Below are 22,155 nucleotides of genomic sequence, written 5' to 3' on the forward strand. Positions count from 1 at the left end.
TGTATTTCAGTGCTTCATCAGTAAACTTTGAAATGGCCATTTAAGTTTTGGGCTAGTGTAGACACAGCCATTCAGTATTCATTCCCCTATCTGCCCTACACTTAATCATCCCTAATAAAAACATAGCTGCAAGAGGGGGCTGGGATGGAAAATAGATTATTTCTTCTAATTTGAATTGGGGACACTGCTGTCCCTCAGAGGTCCTAAGAATGAGAAAACTGACAAAGCCCAATTCTGAAACCCCTTACATTTGGGTGTTGGTCCATTTTAACTCAGCAGGGAGTAGGGGTGTGAGTAAGGGTTTGTTGCATCAACTCACATAATGCAGAAAGAAAAGGTATGTTAAAATAACTAAGGTGGGTGTTTTGTGGCAAATCTAGGGGTTATCCCTACAGCTCACTATTCTGAGGAGAATGTTCCTTGGTGCCCTTACATTTCATGCAGCAGCTGCTTAACTTCCTTCTAAAATTCAGGCTTCCTAAGGTGGTAAGTAGGACACCCAAAAACTGAATCCCTGCCAAAATATCACAAATCATTTTTTAAGAAGTAGGCCTTAGGACTTATCTATACAGATCTTTTGTGCTAATCTAACTGAACATAGGTTTAATAAAGATATTCATACTCGTAGCTATGCCAATCAACATTTTTGTGTTTGTGTAACTGCGTCCACACTAGGGAAGTATTGTGATTTAACTAACATGTTTTTTCTACAAATTTAGCTAATCAGTGCAAAAAATGTGTAGCAGTACTCTTGAGGTACGAGTCTCTTTAGGGTTCCCACTCGCCAACAATAGGCATGAAAAATGCCTTACAAACAAATTTTCTATTGTGAAGCTTTCAGGGGCCTGATAATGTGGACATTAAAGAAAGATAACTCTTAAACCAAGGAGTGCTGGAGGGGCTGAATAAATGTGAACATTACACTTTTTTCCCCTTCAAATGTTCTTATTGTCTACAGGAATGAAGTATAAACACAAAACAAGCTTCTCTTGGTTCCAAAAAAGAAAAACACAGAGGTGAATGGAAATATTTAATTGTACACAAACAAATTTTATCCAAGAATTTAAGTAAAAATACTACAGACAACATTAACATTTCAAACCGTAAGTTAATTGAGAACTTTAAAGAAATTATTTGAGTCTTCACTCTGAGCTTTGTTTCCTCAGGTTTCTTTGGTTATTATACCTACAAAGAATATGAGGAAAGTGCTGCTTGGTTCCCTTCATTTAAAACTATTTCAAAACCCTTTCAAAAATGTGTCTTTCAAAAAGACTAGCACATTGCAGCTCCTCTAACAATAGATTTATAGGAAGCACCTCTCCAACTGCAGGTGGATATATAATAATCTAAAAATGTGTACCCATTCATAAACACACCTGCCCTGTATTGAGCATTGTGACTGGAGCTGCATAATCCTATTCCAGTGATTTTCAAGCTTTTTTTATTTGTGGGACCCTTAAGATTTTTTTGAATGGAGGTGCAGACCCTTAAGGGTCCACAGACCACAGGTTGAAAACCACTGACCTATGCCCTTCAGACTGTTCCTTTGATTTGCATCAGGGAGATCTGTCCTCCAGTCAGTTAGGCTGCCAGACAGCAATAATTAGACTCATATGAGTTTCTAAAAGTTTAGTGATGCCATTGCTAGTCAATAAGACTAATTAAATAGCTTAAAGTGAATGAGTCTGATTAAAGAACTTGCTTCTATAAAAACATAATACCCTCAAAACCTCACATAACACAGAAATATCATTTATGGACATTATGGGCTAGATCCTCACATGTGCCTGAGTTGTGCTGGACAGCCTGTGCAGCTAAAGGGTAGGGCATAGCCCCTGGTTCACACTGCAGACAGGGATTCTAATTAGCACTGAACCAAATGACTCTGGATGGCTAGAGTACAGCATGTTATGGCCATACCTTCTCTCGCTCCCATGATGCCAGGAGCCAAATGTAGGTAACACTGAGGTTGCTGTGCTAGTTTTGTCACCCCGAATTCTGTACAAGGAGATTCTCAGCTGTTTTAGTTTGGGCAGCCAGCTTCTTGGCAAGTCCAAAGAATCAGAAAGTTGGTTACATAAGAGGATCTGACCCAATTCATTTTATGTACTTGAAAATAAAACACATGCAACACCCAAAAGTGTATTCTTTACAGTACCAATAACATGCTACCATTCATAAAGCATCCAGTACATTACAGTAAAAAAATACTGCGAGAACAGTGCAAAATGGGTTTCCATCTTTGTTTAATAATTCATGTCACGCCATAGCTGCACTATTTAAGAACCTCAGGGACTATGCTTCTATTTTAAATAGACCTAACAATGACATAGTCATTACCTTTTTTAAGAATAAATTTGCTTTCCAAGCAAATGGAGTGAACATATAAATGTGAAAAAGGTCAGTGCATAAGCTAAGTTTAGCCATAAAAAATACATACATATATATTTATATATATATATTATAAATGTTGAGTTAGCTCTCACCTGAAAAGATGAGGTAAGAGGAGAATATTAAGAGGACTACCCAGGCCACCGGTGTGCACTAGCAGGACAATTCCTCGATTTGTCTGGTTTATTTAGCGAATTTTGCTAAGAGCAACAGCATTTTTTGATGCCAACTATTCCTTTCCCTTGAATTCTATAAATGTGGCCCCTCTGAAGATACCCATTTCCCCAAATGAACTTCTGCTGAGTGCAGAAGGTCTTGAGCACTTAGCAACTCCCTTCACTACCCAGTTCCAGTAATGTTTAAAAAAAAAAGTTGTTCTTTTGATGTACAAAACTGTCACCTTTATTGTGCAATGAACCCTCTATCAGACACCCTAATGTACAGGTAGAAACATGCCTACGTTGCTCAGACAAGCATTCCAAGAGAAAATGTTAGGCTCCCACAGCTGTATCTGTGACTATCAATATTCCATTCCTTATAAATTGCCTGTTGTCTGTCTCTGGCCATTAGAGAAACCTGGATACTGGTTTTCAGACTGACAGCAACACAGGGACTCATTGGCCTAAGTTCTGCAACAGAGCTTCTATAGGGACTCCAAAGGAGCCCAAAAGCTCTTCTTCACCTTGGATCCCATCTGTATAGTACTGGCTGTTGGAAGAACTATTTGGATTATTCTGAGTAAGATTGCTTGGCGACCTTGATTCGTTCACAGCTTGAGGGTCGAGGAAACTGTAACATGCTGAATGAAACGCACTGGACTGTGAACTGAAAGATGAGCTACAAGAAGCTCCTAAAGAGGTACTATTAGATGAGATCTGATGAACTTGCATCCTGTGATCACTTGGGTTTAAAACTTGATTAAATGGTGCCTTTTCTACATTCATGCTCATGCATCCTATTTCATCGGTCTCCATATTAACCATGCAGGGGGCTGTGACATTTCTGACGTGAGCCTGAGGCACAATGCTGCTCTCAGAAACATTCTGCACATCTTGCTGTGATATTGGTGGGACTGCCATACCATTTATGTTGGTGAAATCTCTACAGTAGTCTGTGTCCTTCTGATCAGCCCAGTTCAGAATGTGATCATGAAGAACTGAGAGAGAACTGCTGTTTTGCGGATTAGGGTGAAGGGGATCCATCACAAAACTATTCTGTGGGTGTGTATTAATTGCGTTGCCTGATGAAGAGGAGCAGCCCAGGGAATGCCAACATGGAGAGAAAGCTTCATCATGCTTAACCTGTCCCAAGGCCTGCACATTTGTAGGGTGATGGGGGATTGAATTTGAGTTGCATGTGGATGGGGAATAGTAAGAGTGAATTTGGCCGGTGCTTACAGGAGTTCTCTGCAATGGCATAATTGGTGCAGTTTGAGAAAACATAGTTGGTTCTGTGAAAAGGAAACAGTTCTTAATTAATGCATGGAAATAAGAATGAAAAAAAATGACAGTACATTCAAATGGTTAAGCCTGCCAAAATGATACCTTGAAAGCACTGAGCACAGGCTTAACTCTAAGCACATGTGTAGTCCTACTGACATCTGTGAGATGATTCATGGATGTGCTGGGCTGGATCAGGGCATAGTACTCAGCACCTTGCAGTATGAGTCCTAACCATCCAAACAGCAGTTAAATTGGCCATAGACATCATCAGTCTTTACTTGACATGTGAAAACTAGAGAAGCTTACAATAAAAACATGGATGGCTTTGTAGTTGTACAGTAAGTACCCTCTGTATCTCATGTCTATTCCACATCTGGGAGCAACCCTCCATCCCATGTCCACAAACTTGCGCTAGAGGGGCTATGTCTACGCTAGAAGGTTTTGTCAACAAAAACTCATGGACCAGCTACAGACAAAATGCATTTTGTGGACAGAGCAGATCAAAAGATCAATCCACATATGTGTAGACGCAATCTGTCGACAGAAGTTTTGACAGAACAGCTCTTCCAACAGTAACCTCTGTAGATAGATGCTTCTAGTGTAGATGTAGCACCAGGCTCACGGCAGTGTTCTAAAAACAGCTGTCTAGGTGCTGCTTTGACCTTGTAGTTTGGGCTGGAGCTCAGGATCTCAAGCCCATCCCCACACACACACTTCCCATGGGCTTCTGAAACCCCGCTCCACTTCAGCCCTACTGTCCACCAGCTATTTTTAGTGCTAGAACAAGTGTGCAGGCCCAGGCTGAAAGGCTTGCTCCCAAGTGCAGCGTAGACATGGTCTCAAATGGGGAAGGGAAACCTTAGAAGAATATTCAGTGATTTTGAGATGTCAGCTCCTATGGTTGATATTCTTCGAGGTGTTTGAAAATGGTATTCCTAAGACACGTAGGCACTTTAGAAAACTTCACTCAGTGTCTAGTATTTGTCCAAAGGATATTACCTCTGATCCAATCTCCTGTTGCTCTGCCTGGTGCCAACTCCCTGCCCTCCACTCTCTCTTTAAAAAGGGGCAGCACACGTTGGCTAGAGCTATCTTATATCTCCTATTGCAGACCTTGAGTGTTTGTCCCTCCCTTGCTTCATGGCTCCTGAAAGCTGCCATCTCCTTCAATCAAGCTGCACCCTTGCTTATGTCACCACTGTGAAGGAGCATTGGGAGGGTCAGCCTCTCATACTATCAGCGGGGCAGACTCCAGTGAGCTCCTCACCCTCTCCTCCCCCCGCCCCCCATTGCTGGAGCTCATAGTCAGCAACAGCGCTCTCGCTAGGAGGGGAAAGGACCCCATCACTCTTCCTCAACCATTTGTTTTAGACAGATTCACACTGGGTATTAGAGATGCCCCTCCTTTTCCAGCTGAGGGACAGGTCTACGGCAGCACTTTCAAGATGGAGACAGTGCAGCATACTCCTAATGAGGGTGAGAGTTACAATTTACTGCAACCCTTATGGAGTGCCTGAATGAATGGGGAGATGGAGGAGGTACAAGTAATAGGTGTCTTCAGATGAGATCACTGGTAGGTAGAGAACTAGGTTTGTTCCCAGTTTTTCACCTGTATTTACATATGAAGTTACTGCAACACAGAGTGTATGACCCAGAAAGTGAAAGGGCCTTTAGGTTTCTCTGTATATGCTTATGTGGTAACTGTACATGCAAATATCACCACACCCCTGCCTCCAGCCACTGAAAACTCACCCCAAACATCTGGGAAAGCTTAGGGCACTCAGTTATGGAAATGGATGCTGCAAATCAGAGAGCCGGCATTTATTTCAAAGAGATGCTGGATTCATAAGATAAATTTACCTTCCTTAATTATCCTCCCTTCGCTAGTTGTACACCGGAATGGAGCTGCTTTGGGCCTTTCGGATACATTGGGACCTGTGATAGAAAAGGCCATTAGTTCTGTTACTTAAGAATAGGCCTGTTCGGGGGGGGGCAGGGAATCTTTCCCCAGATTAAACAAAAAAGGAGGCAAATTACCAGTGGCCAAATGTTTTCCTTACCATATTCCTGCATGAGCTTTTGGAAAGTGAGTGATGCTATTTGTCTTTGCCTTTTCGCTTTATTACCATAAGGATCTACAAGTGGAAGAAGAAAAGAGCACTGGTGATTAGGATGCTCTCCACTGTGTCTTACAAAAAAGGGTTCCGGAACTGATGAATGCCTTCTGGTTAGAGTGGAAAGGGTCTTCCCAGAAGTAGTCCTCATAGAAATGTGATCCAAAGAGATGATACAAATATCATAGCTCACCACCCTTTATATTATTCAGAAGGACTATGCTGAAGTGCTGTTAGTAAAAAACACACTTTACTGACTCAGGGTTGCTGTCCCATGTGAAAATACAGCATTGACATATTCTTCAAATTTCTGCTAGTAGGAACCGTACCTTTTTCATCTGGAAGATATCTGAAATCCATGGGCTCACTGACTTCCTGGTCAGAGGGTCTTCGCAGCTGCATCTTTACTGTAACTGGTTCAGTGATGTCTTGGCGAAATGGTGGGGTTTTGAACACAATTGCGACTTGACGATGTACATCAGCTTGTGAAAAACTACCCTTGGCTTCCCAGTCATTCAAGACAAATCTGACTTCTATATCATCTAGTTCACCAGAAACAGAAGGCACCCATTAGTACAGAGAGAAAAACTAAAGCCTATGGCCAGCATTTTCAGTCTTGTAGGGCCTACAGTTCGCTATTTAAGTGTTTATATAGGCTTCTAAGGGGCCTGATTTTCAGAGGCTCTGAGCACCTATTGAATTCAATAGGAGCTGAGGGTGCTCAGCACCTCTTAAAATCAGGCCTCTTATTTAGGAGTCTGAGTGAAGACTCAGTGGTCTAGCATTGTGCCCCCAAGTGCAAAAACGCTGGCCTCTGCAGCTGAATACATTTGTAATCTACTCTGGAAAGAGGGAGAGAAACTGATCAGTTACCTTTTTGAACTTTGTCACACAGTAGAAATATTTCATCTCCTCCTTTTACACTTCCACAGTTCTTGTTCACGCGACAGATTCTCAACTCTGCTGTGTTGGGAGCTCCTGGAGTAAACAGCAAAAAAAAAAGACATAAGGACCTAAGAATGTCCCCCTCTGGTCCATCTAGCCCAGAATCTGGTCTTCCAACAGTGACAAGTACCAATTATGTCAGAGGGAATGAACACAGCGGGCGGTTTAATGAGTGATCTATCATCCATCGTCCAGTTGAGGAGGAGGAGCACACAGAGTTTGTGGGTTTGTCCCTGACCACATGGGCTATTAGAAAGAGACTATATGAAAGTGCCTTGGGATGACCGATGGGCAGGAATACCAGCAGTGTTACAAAGATGAAGAGATGTGTAGGGTAGGGGGAAGTTTGAACACATTTCTGAAATGGGGCTGGTATTCAAGCCTGTAGTGGTGAAGGTGCTCCGTCTTTACTTTCACCGCTACATGTGGCTCGTAAAACATTAGTGGAGAGTGAAGAGGAGAAAATTCTGGTGCACAGAAATGGAAATGGAGGTCTCCATCCTTCTTGGCCGAGCAAGGCAAGTAGTAGGGCAGGGACAGTGAGGGCATTGCGAATGCCAGGTGCACAATATGAAGTAATTCAAAGCATGTTCCTATGTCCCTAGACCAAGATGAAATTAGTAGACAGCTGATGAAGGTTTTGGTCACGTAGACTTTCCTAGTGTTGGGCACCAAATATCAATGCTGTTGCTCTTAACCATATCTTCCATATTAATTTCCAAAGCTAGCTCACGTTACTGATGCAAATATTTCACTACTTAGCCAGGTGTTGTTACTCAGCATTACAGCAACTCTGACCCATAGAGCTCACATGCCAGGATTTGGCCAGTTACACATCACTTGGGAGTTGCTGTAGTTTGAGAAAGTAACACCATCCCCTTCCCTCCCCCAACCCCTCACTCCGGCACAGGAGATTATAATTTTTACTAACCTCCTTGGCCACAAAATGTCTAAATTTGCCATTAAAAAAAGATGAACCAAGGAGGGTGTGACAAATCAACGAGTCCCCCTGTATGCTCCCATGGCATCTAATCAGCATGGGACCAGTCAGGATTGGGATCAGTGGGCACTACCTTTATAGAAATAGCTACTTATTTTTATTAAATAAGAGGTTTTTGTTTTGTTTTTTTTTATTTCAAATTTCAACATTTGGAAGTAATGGCCAAGATTCAAACAAAATAGCATCCTAAGTTTAACTCTAAAATTTGCATTGAGGCATCTAAATATGTTGTCAGATTTCAAAAAGCACCCTATAGACTTCAGAAGGGGCTGTTTGGCTGTTTGAATGTCTAAGTGTTCAGTCTTCTGCAGTCTGGGCACTCAGGCTCCAGTCCAGCAAAATATTTGTAATCATGTCCTTAAACTTAAGCATGCAAGCAATCCCAGTAAATGCAACTGAACTGTATACATGTTTACATTATACACAGGTTAGATGTTTTACTGGATGAGGCTTCATGTATGTAGTTAAATATAAAAATTTCTGAACATCTTGGTAATATTCCATATCATCATCTGCAGTTGGGCCCATGGACAACCACCACACAGTTTGTACTGGTTAAAGATATGCATCCTGACTAAAGATACACAGACACAGAAGGCCTCTGGCATGCTTTCAGTGCTCACAGGAGGTACCAAACCAAGAACTGCCCAGTTCAAGATGATTACCTCTGGTAGTAGCCTCACTGTTTGTAGTTACAAAATAAACCAATACAAATTAAGAAAAGATAACTGCTAAGCCCTGAGCAGCACGGCTATGCTGGAGACTTGCAAAGTTTTGTAGCCTTCAATGCCCAAAGTAATTATTTTATCTACCCCCAGGTCAGCATTTAATACATTATTTTGAAGTACATGAGTTAGAGACAATATCCTAATCTTTATCCCACATTTGTTGATGAAAATTTCCTTTTAAATGTATTAATGTATTATCTATGAATTATGAAATTATTTTGAAGTACATGAGTTAGAGACAACATCCTAATCTTTATCCCACATTTGTTGATGAAAATTTCCTTTTAATTTCATAATTCATAGATATCCAAATAGTATGCTGGGCAAAAGTGGTCCAATAAAGTTATAGCTTATACCCCAAAATCTAAAAGGAACATTAAGGTTGCATAAAGAAAATGAAGAAATCACCACATTAAGGCTGCATGCGCAAACAAAATTGAGCCCCTTTGTGTATCTGCAGTATGACACAATCTTTACATTTGTGATCACATGCTGTTCTTCCCTTACTCATTCAGTACAGAGGACAGACTGTGCTCATTGAATAAGCAGCACTGAAATATTTTGTTTTATCCTCATCATTCAATGCGTGACCACATGCCTTACTGCACACTATTCAAACCTTTCTCTACAGAATAGTACAGAATTATTGTATTTCCTTATGATGCTCTCAGTGTAATATCTTAGAGATGACTTCACAAGAGCCCTGTGAGAGGTGTAATTATCCTCCTCATACTAGATATGCCCAGTAATTCTGGATGCCCAGTTTGAGATGCCCAATACTTGATTGTTCACAAAATTTGGTATTATACGGCACTTAATGTGTTCCGAACACAGCTACCATTGACCTCAGTTGCAGCTGAGTGTGCTCAGCACTTCTGCAAATCAGACCCCAGGTGTCACAGGTTGGGTATTCAGAAAATGAGGAACACAGTAGCCAACATGTGAAAATTCTGGTTTACATGACTTGCAATACATCAGACACAAACGTCACAGCAAAGGCAGAATCCAATCCACCATGGCAGTATTCAGCTGCCTTTACCATGAGACCATCCTCTCTGTCCTTGCAGTTTCCAATCTCATTCACTGCACACTTTCCCCAAATGAGACAGGTATCCTACAAAGAGCCTCTTCCTCTACACAACCCTGATGCATTCACTGAACTAAGACATGCTGCTTTTGGCTCCATCACTCAATCAATAAAGGCTCCTGTGGCAAAATTAGTGTGTGACCACGTAATTAACTGCATCATAACGCACATACACAAAGAGGGAAAATTGAGGTTGTATAAGCTACCTTAATTCTGACATTGCTAAACTTTCAAGTGCTTGATTTTACAAAATTGATGTCCTTTCAACAAAGGAATTTACATCCTAGGAAACTATTTGTTTTAAAATGAAAACTGGAAAAAAAAAACAAACCCTAAAACAACAGTTCTACCATGTGTAACAATACCGACCCCCATCAGCAGGGTGGTTTGTTCAGATCAACAGTACAGATCACTGCCACTTGAACTAAGAGTAAGTTGTTTCCTATTTGGTCCAGTAACTAGAGTGAGATGGGATTAATTTTGCCAATTTGTTTCACAACTATTTGCGGACAGCAAAGGACTGTTAAGACTCGGGTCCCAGGTTCAGAGCCAGGGGTTTACAGACCTTTCTACTATCCCTATTCTCTCTCTCCTGCCCCTAGCCCATCCAAAGCTCTCTCTGAAATGACTGTAAGAATGTCTTTTTAACATACACAAAAACCCCCATATTTCTCCCTGAGCTCATTCTCAGAAATGGCTAAGCATTGTAGCAGAAACTTCCCATAGCATTCAGCTCCAGGTAGATGCCCAACATGTGAAATCTGAGCCAGCATTATTTTATAGGCCAATACTGTTTCTGCTCCATCTATACTCATTTAATTGTTTCTGCATTAAATTCACACGTTTCAAAAATGCAAAAGTTGAGGGAGACTAGAAATGGCAAAAAGTGAACACAAATTATTAGACAGAGAGACAGCTATGAATATATTTATTGCTACTTGTTTGAGAAGACCCGCAGAAGTCCTGAGGAAAGGAGGTATCCCAAAGTCACTGGCAATATTATCTTTATTCAGATCTACTCTGTCTTTAAGCTACGAGACTATACCAAGAGTCACAATTCAGTAGGACGAAAATTTGAGTTATCTGAACAAGGTGGCTATTTATTGCATGTATTCAACTGTACTATTTGGGTCATTTTATAATGTTCTATGAGAAAGAGTGTGCATACACAGTAGATACATATTTTATTCAAGTCTATAACCTGGCCTTTCTTAATTCTGTATGTCAGAACCAGTTTGAAAAGGTCAACAAATTCACTTATTGGAGAAACGCAGATTTGAAGCTTCCATTGCTAAAACGAGATGTCACAGCAGTTCTACTGACTTGTGGTTGAAGTTCCGCATTGTGTTTTATTTATGCTACAGCTAAACTAGAACAGAGGAGGACTCCAAACGCCCATAGTACAAAACACCATCACCCACACATACTCTGCTAAGACCAAACAAAGCTGAGCTTCCCAAAAAAATGTAGCAAGCTGCAGCTTAGCAGGGACCAACATCAATTGAAAGGCACTCGCAGTTATGATCTAATATATTTCTAAACGGCAGTTGGGACACATTGCTTTTAGCTCCGTTAATTTTATCTCATCTTCACCTATTACAGCAATGCACCAGCTTCGCTGCACACTGCCTAAATAGATCACTGCACCACATTTCAATTGAAAAAGTAAGATTTATAACATGCTTTAAAAATAGGTAAAAATAACAAAAACACTGGTTAGAACGTAATACTTCCATAATGGTTTTGTCAATTCACAACAAAACTCTCATCAACCGTACAAATGTGCTTTTTAAAAAACAAATCAGTCATTTCTGCTAAAATAACCAATTTCATGGTCTAAAAACCTGCCTTATCAGAAAGACAACAAAAATCATTGCCAAAGTCTTCAGCAATTATTAAAGGCTGTTCTGCAAAGACAGGATATAAATATTTACATCTTATATTCACACTCCCTTTTCAGACGATCCAGACACAGTGCAAGTAAGTCATTTAAATTCTCTGAAAAATTTAATCCTTTCTAAAACAGATATTTGTTTACACAGGTTGAAACCTCTCTAATCCAGAACTCTCTTGGCCAGCAACATCCATGATCTGGCAATATTTTAGTTAGCCAGATGACCACTTATCATGGATGTGTGGCCAAGTTTCCTGTGGTCCCATAAAGTTTGTTTACAGACACCAGTCCCAGCTCTCAGTGGTCTGTGCTGTTATTTAGCTCTGATTTTACCCCTAGGTGCCTTCTAAGAGCCCAGTAAACTGTGGAAGTGTTGGTCATGTGCTGGCAAATTCTCTCATCTGACACCAATCAGGCCCTGAGGGTGCCAGGCTAGAGAGGTTCAACCTGTAGTAAAATTTCACCCTAGACATTCAGTCAACACAAGATCCATGCACCGCTTCAGGGGCCAAACTCTCAGCTGCTCTAAACTGGCATAACTCCAAGGAAGGCAGTGAAGCTACACCAGCTTAAGCCAGTTCAGGCCCTGGCCCTCAAAATGGGGTTTGATGGGACCTAAGTGTTTTATAGCTTTGTGCTTGATCTCTGCAGGTGTGAATTTCACTCACAAAACCTTATCCAAAGCACAAAGACATAAACAGGAAGATTACCCAATGATTTGAGTAGGCTTCAGGTCAGGTCTTTAGGGCACTGATCAAGTTTTATGGCAGCTAAGTCCAAGTTGGGATCCTTCTCAGCAATCTTTATCACAACAAAGTATTTTAAACGCCTTGCCTACTGGAAACTGGGTTTTCTGTGGTTATTGCTGCAGTACGTGACAAAGGGCTGAGAAAGGATTTAATGAGTAGTATGACTGAGATAGATACTGCACCTCCTACTACTCGATGTCAACACACCACTCACACCTTTGTTAGGCCCATTTGATATCTGATAAGCATATATAAAATCTATAAGCCATATTCTGGCTTTGGCTCCAAGCAGTAGAATCCAAAGTCGGAGCTAGGATCCCTGGCCCCATGTTTGCACAGTATAGTGTTATGGAGCCAGAGAACTGAGGGCAAGTGGCTAGGAAGGTTTCCTGATGTCTGTCACTTCAAACACAAGGGAAAAATTATCACTTGAAAGTGCACCTGCCCAGGTGGGATACTCACGGTTATCATAAATTGGGTTGGAGATGATGGGAGCAAGCGGTAATGTGCAATTGCCATGTTCATCAGGGAGAAACACCTGAAAGCAGAGTCTCACGACATTGAGGTCATACTCATCAACATTGAGCAACTGTTCTTCGGGCACTGCAAGGCAGAGAGAGATGACAGAGTAAGTGATATCACACAGAAGCAGCAATCACTCTTAGAGAAAGTGAAGTGAATCTCTGCTGTAGAAATGATGCTACCAATACATGGGGATGCTACCTGTGACACTCATTAACCCTGAGAATAGCTGGGCATATAAATCTCTGGCACATAGAGCTGTAGCCTTCAACGCTTACTCTTTCAGTTACTAAGGTTAGGTCTGCTACTGTGAAAGTAAAGTGTGTTATGCACCTAAGCTGCCTCTGGGATTAAATGTTATGGCCAAACAGTGGCTGCCTCTTGGCAGCTGCCATTGAGAAAAGAGAGTGACCTCTAAAGAATGGAGTTTCTCTCTCCACACTACAATGCACCTTTAATAGGAGGCACCCAGTGTATAGACCAAGCTACTTAGCCAACAAATGCTCCAGGCATTTGCTCAACTCATACCAGAATAATTGTTCCCAACCTTTTAGGGGCTGCAGCCTCCTGTTTGTGCGGGATCTGCACTCAGGTCTGCCGTGGGGACAAGTGGCTTTGTCTCACCTGTGGTTATTCATTTTCTCCCAGTTCTCCCCTCCAACGTCTTGGAGAGATCACTCTCTCCAAGCTTTCCAAATCACTTTCTGCCTGGGGGCTTCCCCAATTTGTTCCTCTCTCCTTTCCAAATCCCTCCCTATTCTTTCTTCCTCTCTCTCTCATTGCCTCCATCTTCCCTCCTCCACCACCTGTTATGCATGGTTAAGATGAGAACGTTGACAATTCTGCCTTGCACAATTCTTCTCCTGTGTAGGAGGACTAAGGTCCCAGTGGCTTGCTGATAGCCAATATTGGGTGACTCAGCGCAAAGTTAAGATATTTTTTCTTTAGATGTGAAAAGAAAATAAACATTCAGAGGAATAAAAATCACCAAAACAGCAGTCTCTAGGATGCCTCAAGGCACTTTCTCTGCTCTCCCCCTGGGCCTGGTGTTCCTCTAGCTATAAACACCAAGATTTGGCTTTAAAGATGCCTGTAAATACCTCTTGCTATTTAAAATAAAATAAAATAAAATAAAATCGCCTCCCCCTGCCCCCTCCCCCCGACAGGTACAATTACTGGGAACCACATTTTAACTGGAAAACAAGACGATGTACATTTGAGGGTTATGTCAATTCAGTATCTTTGGGAACAGTAAATACTGGTGTCACATGATGGTATCTTGAGGTGACACAACAAGTTAATTCCTGTAGGGCAGAGGTCAGCAACTATAATAGGAAGAAGAGGGTTGTTTGTTTTGTTTTTTTTTTTAATTTGGTAAAAAACTCAATAATTCAAAAGCCACAGTGCATGTCAATACAAGACAGTCCTTAGCAAATAACGTTAAACCATACTTTTTGTAATCCCCATTTTAAGAACAGTGTGCACAAATTGATTTGTAATGCGATCCATGTTTACTGTAGAACATTCACCATTTATTGAAAATAATCAGAACTGTCTATTTTTTAAACATTGCAATTATAGCATTGGGAGACACAAAGAAATCCTTAAAGAGCCACACATGGCTCCAGATCTGCAGGTTCCAGACCCCTGTTGTAGGGAATTTTGTTCATATACTTTTCCCCAGTGTAAACTAAAACATATAAACCATGCCTAGCCTTTTAGTTTCAAACAACTATACCCTACTTCTGATGTTTTCTGTTAAATACCTCATATATTGTTAGCTTACAGTAAAATTTAGATGCAAGGAAAAAAAGTTCTCTCAATTTGACAATATTCATTTTAAAGTTCATAATTAAATTATCTGCTGTTTTTAACAATACCTCAGAAAAGAAAGAAAATCTGATTTCACTTATTAGACTGGAAGGTCCTGTTAAACAGAAACTTTTCTCTCTTCCAAATCTATTGTTAGCTGGTGAGTGATTTTATGGACTCATTTAGCCATTGAAAGAATCACAAACCAAGTGCCAGCAACACGAGCAAGCCATGATAATTCTTCCAGTTCTCCCATTCTCCAAAACCCTCCTGCAAAATTCATTAACACCTCAGTACCAGGGATGTCAAGAGTGAAGCTTGAAATATGCTTGGACCCCAAAAAAACCCAAAACCCCAATGACCACTCAGTACAGATAAATGTCAAATGCTTACATTACCATTTTGGTGTCCACCCCCACAAAGAGTAGGAGGTGACACCACCCACTCTGGTGACATTTTTCTTTCCCCTTTTTGGTATTCTTGAAATAGTACATGCAGCAAATTCAAAAGGGGTTCCTCTGCATTTTTTATTTGCCAAGGTGATTTGAATATCTCAGTCCCCCCAGATCTCAAATTTTAAAAATAAATTTGATTTTTTTTTCACTTCAAACACTGATACTGCAATTTTAAATAGGGATATAAATCTATAAATGCATCAGGCTCTGAAAGTTAAAAATCAGCCATTTTAACGGTTTTAAAAATGTTGGATCCAAACCTGGTGATCTTACATGGGCAGGTCCCCTCATGGCAGAATTTTACCAGTGTAAAGAGTGCAGGATCGGGCCAGCTAATTTATCACACAATCTAAGGTCAAATTTCAGAACATAATACAGATTTGTATGAGACTTGCTCATTCAACAAAACAGGGTCTTTGTGAAGCAGGTTTTGTACCAGGTACCATTTCACCCTGTAATCTAAAATTTCTGTGCTCAAACTTGCAACGGCTCACACAACATTGGCACTCCCTGCCCAGCTGCCCTTAACTAGAAATAGGGACTGAGAGCTGGGTCAGGAACAGATGAGAGGCAGTTCACACCCCTCTGTTCAGTAACAGAGAGGGAGCCGTGCTAGTCTATATACTATCAAAACAAAAAAGCAGTCAAGTAGCACTTCAAAGACTAACAAAATGGTTTATTAGGTGATGAGCTTTCGTGGGACAGACCCACTTCTTCAGACCATAGCCATAAAATTTGAGATCTGGGGGGACTGAGATATTCAGATCACCCTTGCAAATAAAAAATGTAGAGGAACGCGTTTGGTATGAGGAACCCCATATGGTCTGGCTATGGTCTGAAGAAGTGGGTCTGTCCCACGAAAGCTCATCGCCTAATAAACTATTTTGTTAGTCTTTGAAGTGCTACTTGACTGCTTTTTTGTTTTGAGACTCTATTCAGAGGTGACAAGAATTGGTGCTACTCTGGCTGATGCAAGGATCTGTACAGACACCTGACCTGCTAGAACCACTCCTGCAACCTACCCTGTAGATTGGGGGTGGAGGGGGGCACTCCAAGATTTTGTTAAGTGATCAAGACCCACGCTTTTCTATGGATTAGGTGTGGGGTCTGTGAAGGAAGTTGGGTGCAAAAGGGAGCTTGGGATACATGACTTGGGTGCAGGACAGGCTGTGGGGAGTCTGAGTTTGGTAGCAGAAGGGGTTGTGATCTGGGGGGGTGGGTATGGGGTACAGCCTATGACAGGCAGCATATGGGTACAGGAAGGGATTCTTGCCCAGGAGAACATTGTAGGGTCTGGAAGGGAGTTGGGCTGCAGGGCAAGATGCAGGCTCTGTCCAGACGGCACCTAACTAAGCAGCTTCTGGCCAGCAGCACTCTCAGGCACGCTTCTCTGCCCGCCAGCAGCCCCAGCCCACTGGCTGTTCCATGTGTCTCTCTGTGCCGGGCTGGGGACAGGCCTTTACACACTGCTCTCACCCCAGCGAGATCTCTTAGCTCCCCTTGGCCAGACACTGGTCAATGGGAGCTGAGAAACTGAGCCACACTACCCGTCCCCAGCAAAATCTCTCAGCTCCCACTGGCCTGTTTTGTGCTCTGTCCCCCACCCCCAGTGAAATCTCTTGGCTTCTGTTGGCCAGAAACCAGCCCATGGGAGCTGAGAAATTATGCTGCGGGCAGAGACAGTATATGAAACTACCCAATGGGAGCTGAAGAGTAACAGAGAGGAAGCCATGCTAGTCTATACACTATCAAAACAAAAAGCAGTCGAGTAGCACTTTAAAGACTAGCAAAATAGTTTATTAGGTGAGCTTTCGTGGGACAGACCCACTTCTTCAGACCATATCCAGACCAGAACTCAATATTTAAGGCACAGAGAACCAAAAACAGTAAGCAAGGAGGACAAATAAGAAAAAGATAATCAAGGTGAGCAAATCAGAGAGTGGAGGGATGGGGGGGGTGTCAAGAATTAGATTAAGCCAAGTATGCAGATGAGCCCCTATAGTGTTTGTTGGGGGGCAGAGGCAGCACCCCAAGCTCTCCCCACTCTGCAGCCTTCAGGGCCAGCCACAGGCCAGATTAAATGGCTTGAAGGGCTGAATCTGGCTCATGGGCTGTATCTTGCCTACCCCGGCTGCAGACAGTATACATGACAAGAGCAGTCCTCAGGGCTGAGCTCCATTGCTAACTGCTTCAACAGCTCGTGGGGCTTTCCACAAGCACAATGTCTTCAATGCAGGTTCACCCCAAGTCATGCAAAATCCTGACCTTCCTCCTCCAACACCACCCTCAACTTGTCCTCACTCTACCTAGGGCTGCTATAGAGGTGACGCAGCTGGGCCTCTGTAGAGGGATCCCTGCAATACAATTTGACTAGCTGGTTAATGCAGACTCTAAGTCCATGCTGAGTTGATCTCTCCCCAAGGTCAAACCAATAGGAGTAGGCAAGAGGATACAGAAACATAGAGGTACATTTTGCTGAGCTTCTGCCAAATGCTACCTTCATGAGATGATATTGTGGGCTCTGAGCACCACAGAAAGCACAGCCCCCCTTGCCTGCAGAGCTCAGAGACCCACAGGGAAAACACTGCCAAATTTGTGTGCTTGGGAGAATCTGCAGTGGGGCAGGTATGGCTCTTGGAGAGCAGCGTGCTGCCTGTAGGGCTTATCCTTATCACTGCTTTGCTGTCCTCTACAGTAAATTCTGCTAGAAACAAACCAGCACCAAACATGTTGGGAATAAATATTGACTTCTTTCTACTGCTAGAATCAGGCCTGAGGACAGTTTTCTCCTGGGTTGGTGCACTGTGTTGCTAGGGTTGCTAATTCTGGTTGAACACGTTCCTGGAAGTTTAATCACAGGACATAATCTTTAACTTCCGGGACTCCAGAACAATACTGGAGGTTTGGCAACCCTGTGTTTCACACAGATAGGACCTCTGTGCCCAAAGCCTCTTCTCTGGTGGACAGATGGCTACTCAAGCTAGCTCAGGCCAGGCAGATGCAGCTCAGTCATCTTTTGCTATTAAGTAACTGATAGAAATGTTTTAATTTTTTCTCCTCTGCATCTTGGGGAATGGCATACTAGCTGAGGTGTCACACACCATTCAACTCCCAGTGTCTCTGGTACCTCATCCACTCCCCCACAACTAGGGGCAGTTAAGCAATGATATCTCATTAGCAGTCAAATTCAAGGACTTGAGCTGGTGTTTCAGCACTAGCCTTTGGTAAAACCCAGACCCTGAGCATAGGGATTGACGGGGTTCATTTCTGTAGCTCCTGGATCATAAATTACTACTGTAAGGGCTTTATCCAGATTACACAGTACTCGCAATGGATTTGAGGGTATTGGGATTTGCTGTGGTTTAGCTCACTGAAGATATGTGGAACCAAGCATGAAATCTGGATCTGGTTTCTGATACCGCACCACCTCAAAGCTGCAATTCACAGCTGTGGAACAGCATTCTCTACTACAAACTAAGGCCACAATCACGCACTGTGGGTTTGCACAGGTGCACCAGTTTCCCCATGCACAAGAAGTTGCAAAAGTAGCACCTACAGAATCTCCAGAGTTCCAAAACTGTATCAGAAATTATCTGAGAATTTATATGCTAATAGTAGGTTTCAAATCATATATTTTCCCAAGACATATATGAACTTTCAAACTTTCACTTTACCATAACCAGTCCACTTGACCAAGCTGCTCATTACTTTGATTTACAGAAAGGGTACAGTGAGTTAATGATGCTAAAATATTACGTCCATTTGAAGACCAATTTTTACTGTAGCACTTTAAAGACTAACGAAATCTGCTGCTTTGTTTTTGGAGTACAGATTAACACATCTACCTCTCTGTTACAGTTTTTACTGGAGTCATCAGTATTTTATTTCCCATATTCTTAAAAGTAGCTTCACATTTTAAAAAAACCCTGCCATTTGAAAGAGGAAGCATTCAGTTAAGACTCATTCCTCTTGTCTATTTTTAAATTTCACTTCTTATCAGATGAATAGAATTCACTGTAGCTTTTTTTTTTTTTTTTTGGCTTTAAAGCCATCTTGTGATGAGATATTTAAAAATAAAAAAAACAAAATCCATGGGCCAAGCTGCATCCCTACGTAAAAACACACAGCTCTTGTTAACATCAGCAGGAACAGCATTCACATTTTGAGGAAAGCAACAACCCAAATAAAATGAAACATTTTTGATCTGAGCAGGAATTAAGGGCCTGATCCTGCTTCCACTGAAGTCCATTTCTGTTTTCTCACGGCATCAACAGAGGTAAGGTCAAGCTCTAAGTAAAGACTATTTTAAAAATGAATGCGACTACATGAAAAACCATATACTCATCTGATATACTTTGCTGTGGCTACTTTAACTTCTGTTTTGAGGGAACTCAGCTGAGAATCCATCCCAAATATCTGAACATTTTAAAATGTAGCGGACAGGATAAAAACATACCTGATCCAACTGTGAGCTCCTCACACACATGGTCCCACTGAAGTAGTCAGTGGGAGTACTTACATGAAATGCTCAGAAAGCAGAGGGCTGTGGAGCCAGATATGGAAAGAAAAGCTTATGCACAACTTTAAAGTTTATCAAAGAAAGTAATTTTTTTTTCTTCAGTTCATCCACTATTACTTCTTGCTTTCAAACTGTGTGTAAATGGCACCACACCTTATACTCCCTTACAGGAACTACACCAAGGAGTTTAACAGCTAGGCCTGGCACAACATCATAGCAAATTTCCTTTGACAGTCTAGTGAAAATCTGGTCTCACTGCAGCTGCATTCACAGCCCTTCAGAATTCATTTTCTGTAACTATTCTATTACAGATGCACAGGAACGAATGACTGTGAAAACAGTGAATTTTCAGTAGCTTTGAGAATATTGATAGAAAGCAAATTTTGAATTAATAAAATTAATTTGCCCCAGAAACCTGTTTATAAGAGTTACTCATGTATTAATAAAATAAAAAATCATGTGACCTATATACAAACAAAATCAACCAATGCCATTCAAACTCTTGTCAAGAACAGCTCACAATCTACAAGGGAAAAAGCTATTCAGCTTTTAATTTTAAATAAATAAATTAATGAAAATGCAGCATTACTAAGCCCAAATATTCAGCTATCTTGGAACGGTCTTACACATTGTGAGATTGGAGGGTTTTTGTTTAATCTGCCTTCTGGGTTTAGGGTCAAGCTTTTGTCTACAATCATATGGGCAAGAAATGTAGTTTCCATTTTTAAATGAGAGAGATTCTCATCTATCACTATATTCCTGGCACTGGGGATTTAAAAAATACACATCAACTATCCTGAGTCTTGCCATAAAATTCTGAGAGGTCACAACATTGAAAATGGTTAGTTGCTCATGACCAATTAGCCACAAGAAGCTACAATCATTAATAAATGATTTTTCTATTAATTTGTCAATTCAGTGCTGTTTAACACTGTTTCATGAGATGCTTTGTTGTAACTGCGGTAAACAGATTCTTATTTATCTGTGTCAGAAATAATAAAAACTGTAATAGCTCTCTACTTCTGCATCCATTCAGCCAGGGTGGAAACTCACAAGGAACTACAACAGTTTCCAAAGCCTTTGACTTCAGCAGAGAGCCCTAAATGCCACCTCTATAGTGCAACTGGAGTGATAACTAGTTCCTCCAAACGTCCATCCCATTTTTAAGAGGAAGATGGAAAATGATGCTACCTGGGAAGAGCAAATAGGCACATGGAACCCTCAACTTGAAAAGGTGGTAGGTAGACTATTAAAAAGGAACAGATCTTCACAGAACAATTTACAAATCACTACACTTGAACCTCTGTAATCTGGGTATCCCACATCCTGTGCCTGGAATCACCATGGTTCCAACCCTGGCAAGGGGGAGGAGGAGGAGGAAGCAGCTCTGTGTGCTACTGCTCCATTTTCCCCCAGCCGGGGGAACAGCAACATATTGAAGTGCTTGTCCAGAGACTTTGCCCCAGCTGCTCCCATTGTGGTGGAGGGGCACAGAGCCAAATAAGTGTCCCGTCCCCCTCATACCCAGACCCTGCACTCCCAGTGTGCTTCTACACCCCTCCTGGACCCGACACCCTCACCTGCTCCTGTGCCCTGCCTCCCTCCCAGCCTCAGTATGCATGCAGTCTATGTTACATATGAAATAGAAATTCAGTGTTCTGCAAAATGTTTTTTATTTTCACCTTCAAAACAAAAAGTATACATGAACACCCATGGCCTGGGAAATTCCATAATATGGCATAGCCTATTTCCCAAAATCGCCAGATTAAAGAGGCTGAAGTGTATTTCCAATCTAAATACTGCAATAAGTCTCCACCTTAGCGGGCAGCTTTTCCAGAAGCATTTGACAGTGGACAAACGCTGAGTGCTCTTTAAGATCTAATCCAAGAACTTCCAGGGATTTGTTGGAGTGGGGAAAGTCAGATGAAACAACAGGAGCAGATTAAACCCAGATCTACACTTGAAAGTGAAGTCAACCCAGCTACATTGCTTGGGGTGTGAAATATCAGCAATCCTGAGCAATGGGTTATGCTGAACTAACCACTTGTGGAGAGAGCACTAGAATTCTTCCATCACGCTAGCTAGCCTCTTCTGGGGAGGTGGATTAACTACACCAATGCAAAGCCCCTCCAGTGGCTACACTGTGCATTGCTGTGCTGCTGTCATGTGTAAGTGTAGACTGCCCCTTCTGATGAATTAAAACTTGTTTATGACTTGAAACACACACCTGGGAGCTTTACAAATACACTACCTAGCTCAATTATTGCAAATTAACTGCTCATCAATAAATCTGACATTAAAAAAAATTCTAGTTTTTGCGCTAACAGTCCCTAAGCAGGCAGCTAAACTCTGTCTAAACTCAAGTTTCTAGGTGGCCTTCAGATGTAGCCCCACTGTAGAACACACGGGAGTAGCCAAGTCTGGAGGCGATCCAAAGCTGTGGATCTCTGTGGTAAGGTTTATTTCTGAGGGGAATGGTTGCAATTTCTTTGCCAAA

The 22,155-nt window shown here is 41.8% G+C and overlaps 1 protein-coding gene across 2 annotated transcripts in view; it reads right to left on the reverse strand.

Annotated features, from left to right (window-relative positions):
- Positions 1-22,155, reverse strand: part of REL (REL proto-oncogene, NF-kB subunit) — a 45,639-nt gene continuing 23,484 nt past the window's right edge. The window contains exons 5-10 of one of the 2 annotated variants that reach the window (XM_074989470.1): positions 12,813-12,953; positions 6,821-6,925; positions 6,277-6,489; positions 5,894-5,968; positions 5,694-5,768; positions 1-3,841 (exon numbers count right to left, since the gene is read on the reverse strand). In XM_074989470.1, the coding sequence (XP_074845571.1) occupies positions 3,006-3,841; positions 5,694-5,768; positions 5,894-5,968; positions 6,277-6,489; positions 6,821-6,925; positions 12,813-12,953 (1,445 nt within the window). In that variant the 3' untranslated portion in view covers positions 1-3,005. The remainder of the gene's footprint in view (positions 3,842-5,693; positions 5,769-5,893; positions 5,969-6,276; positions 6,490-6,820; positions 6,926-12,812; positions 12,954-22,155) is intronic. The other variant, XM_074989471.1, reaches the window with a different exon arrangement.

The sequence above is a fragment of the Carettochelys insculpta genome, chromosome 3, assembly GCF_033958435.1.
Source record: "Carettochelys insculpta isolate YL-2023 chromosome 3, ASM3395843v1, whole genome shotgun sequence".
In the NCBI taxonomy this organism is placed as follows: Eukaryota; Metazoa; Chordata; order Testudines; family Carettochelyidae; genus Carettochelys; species Carettochelys insculpta.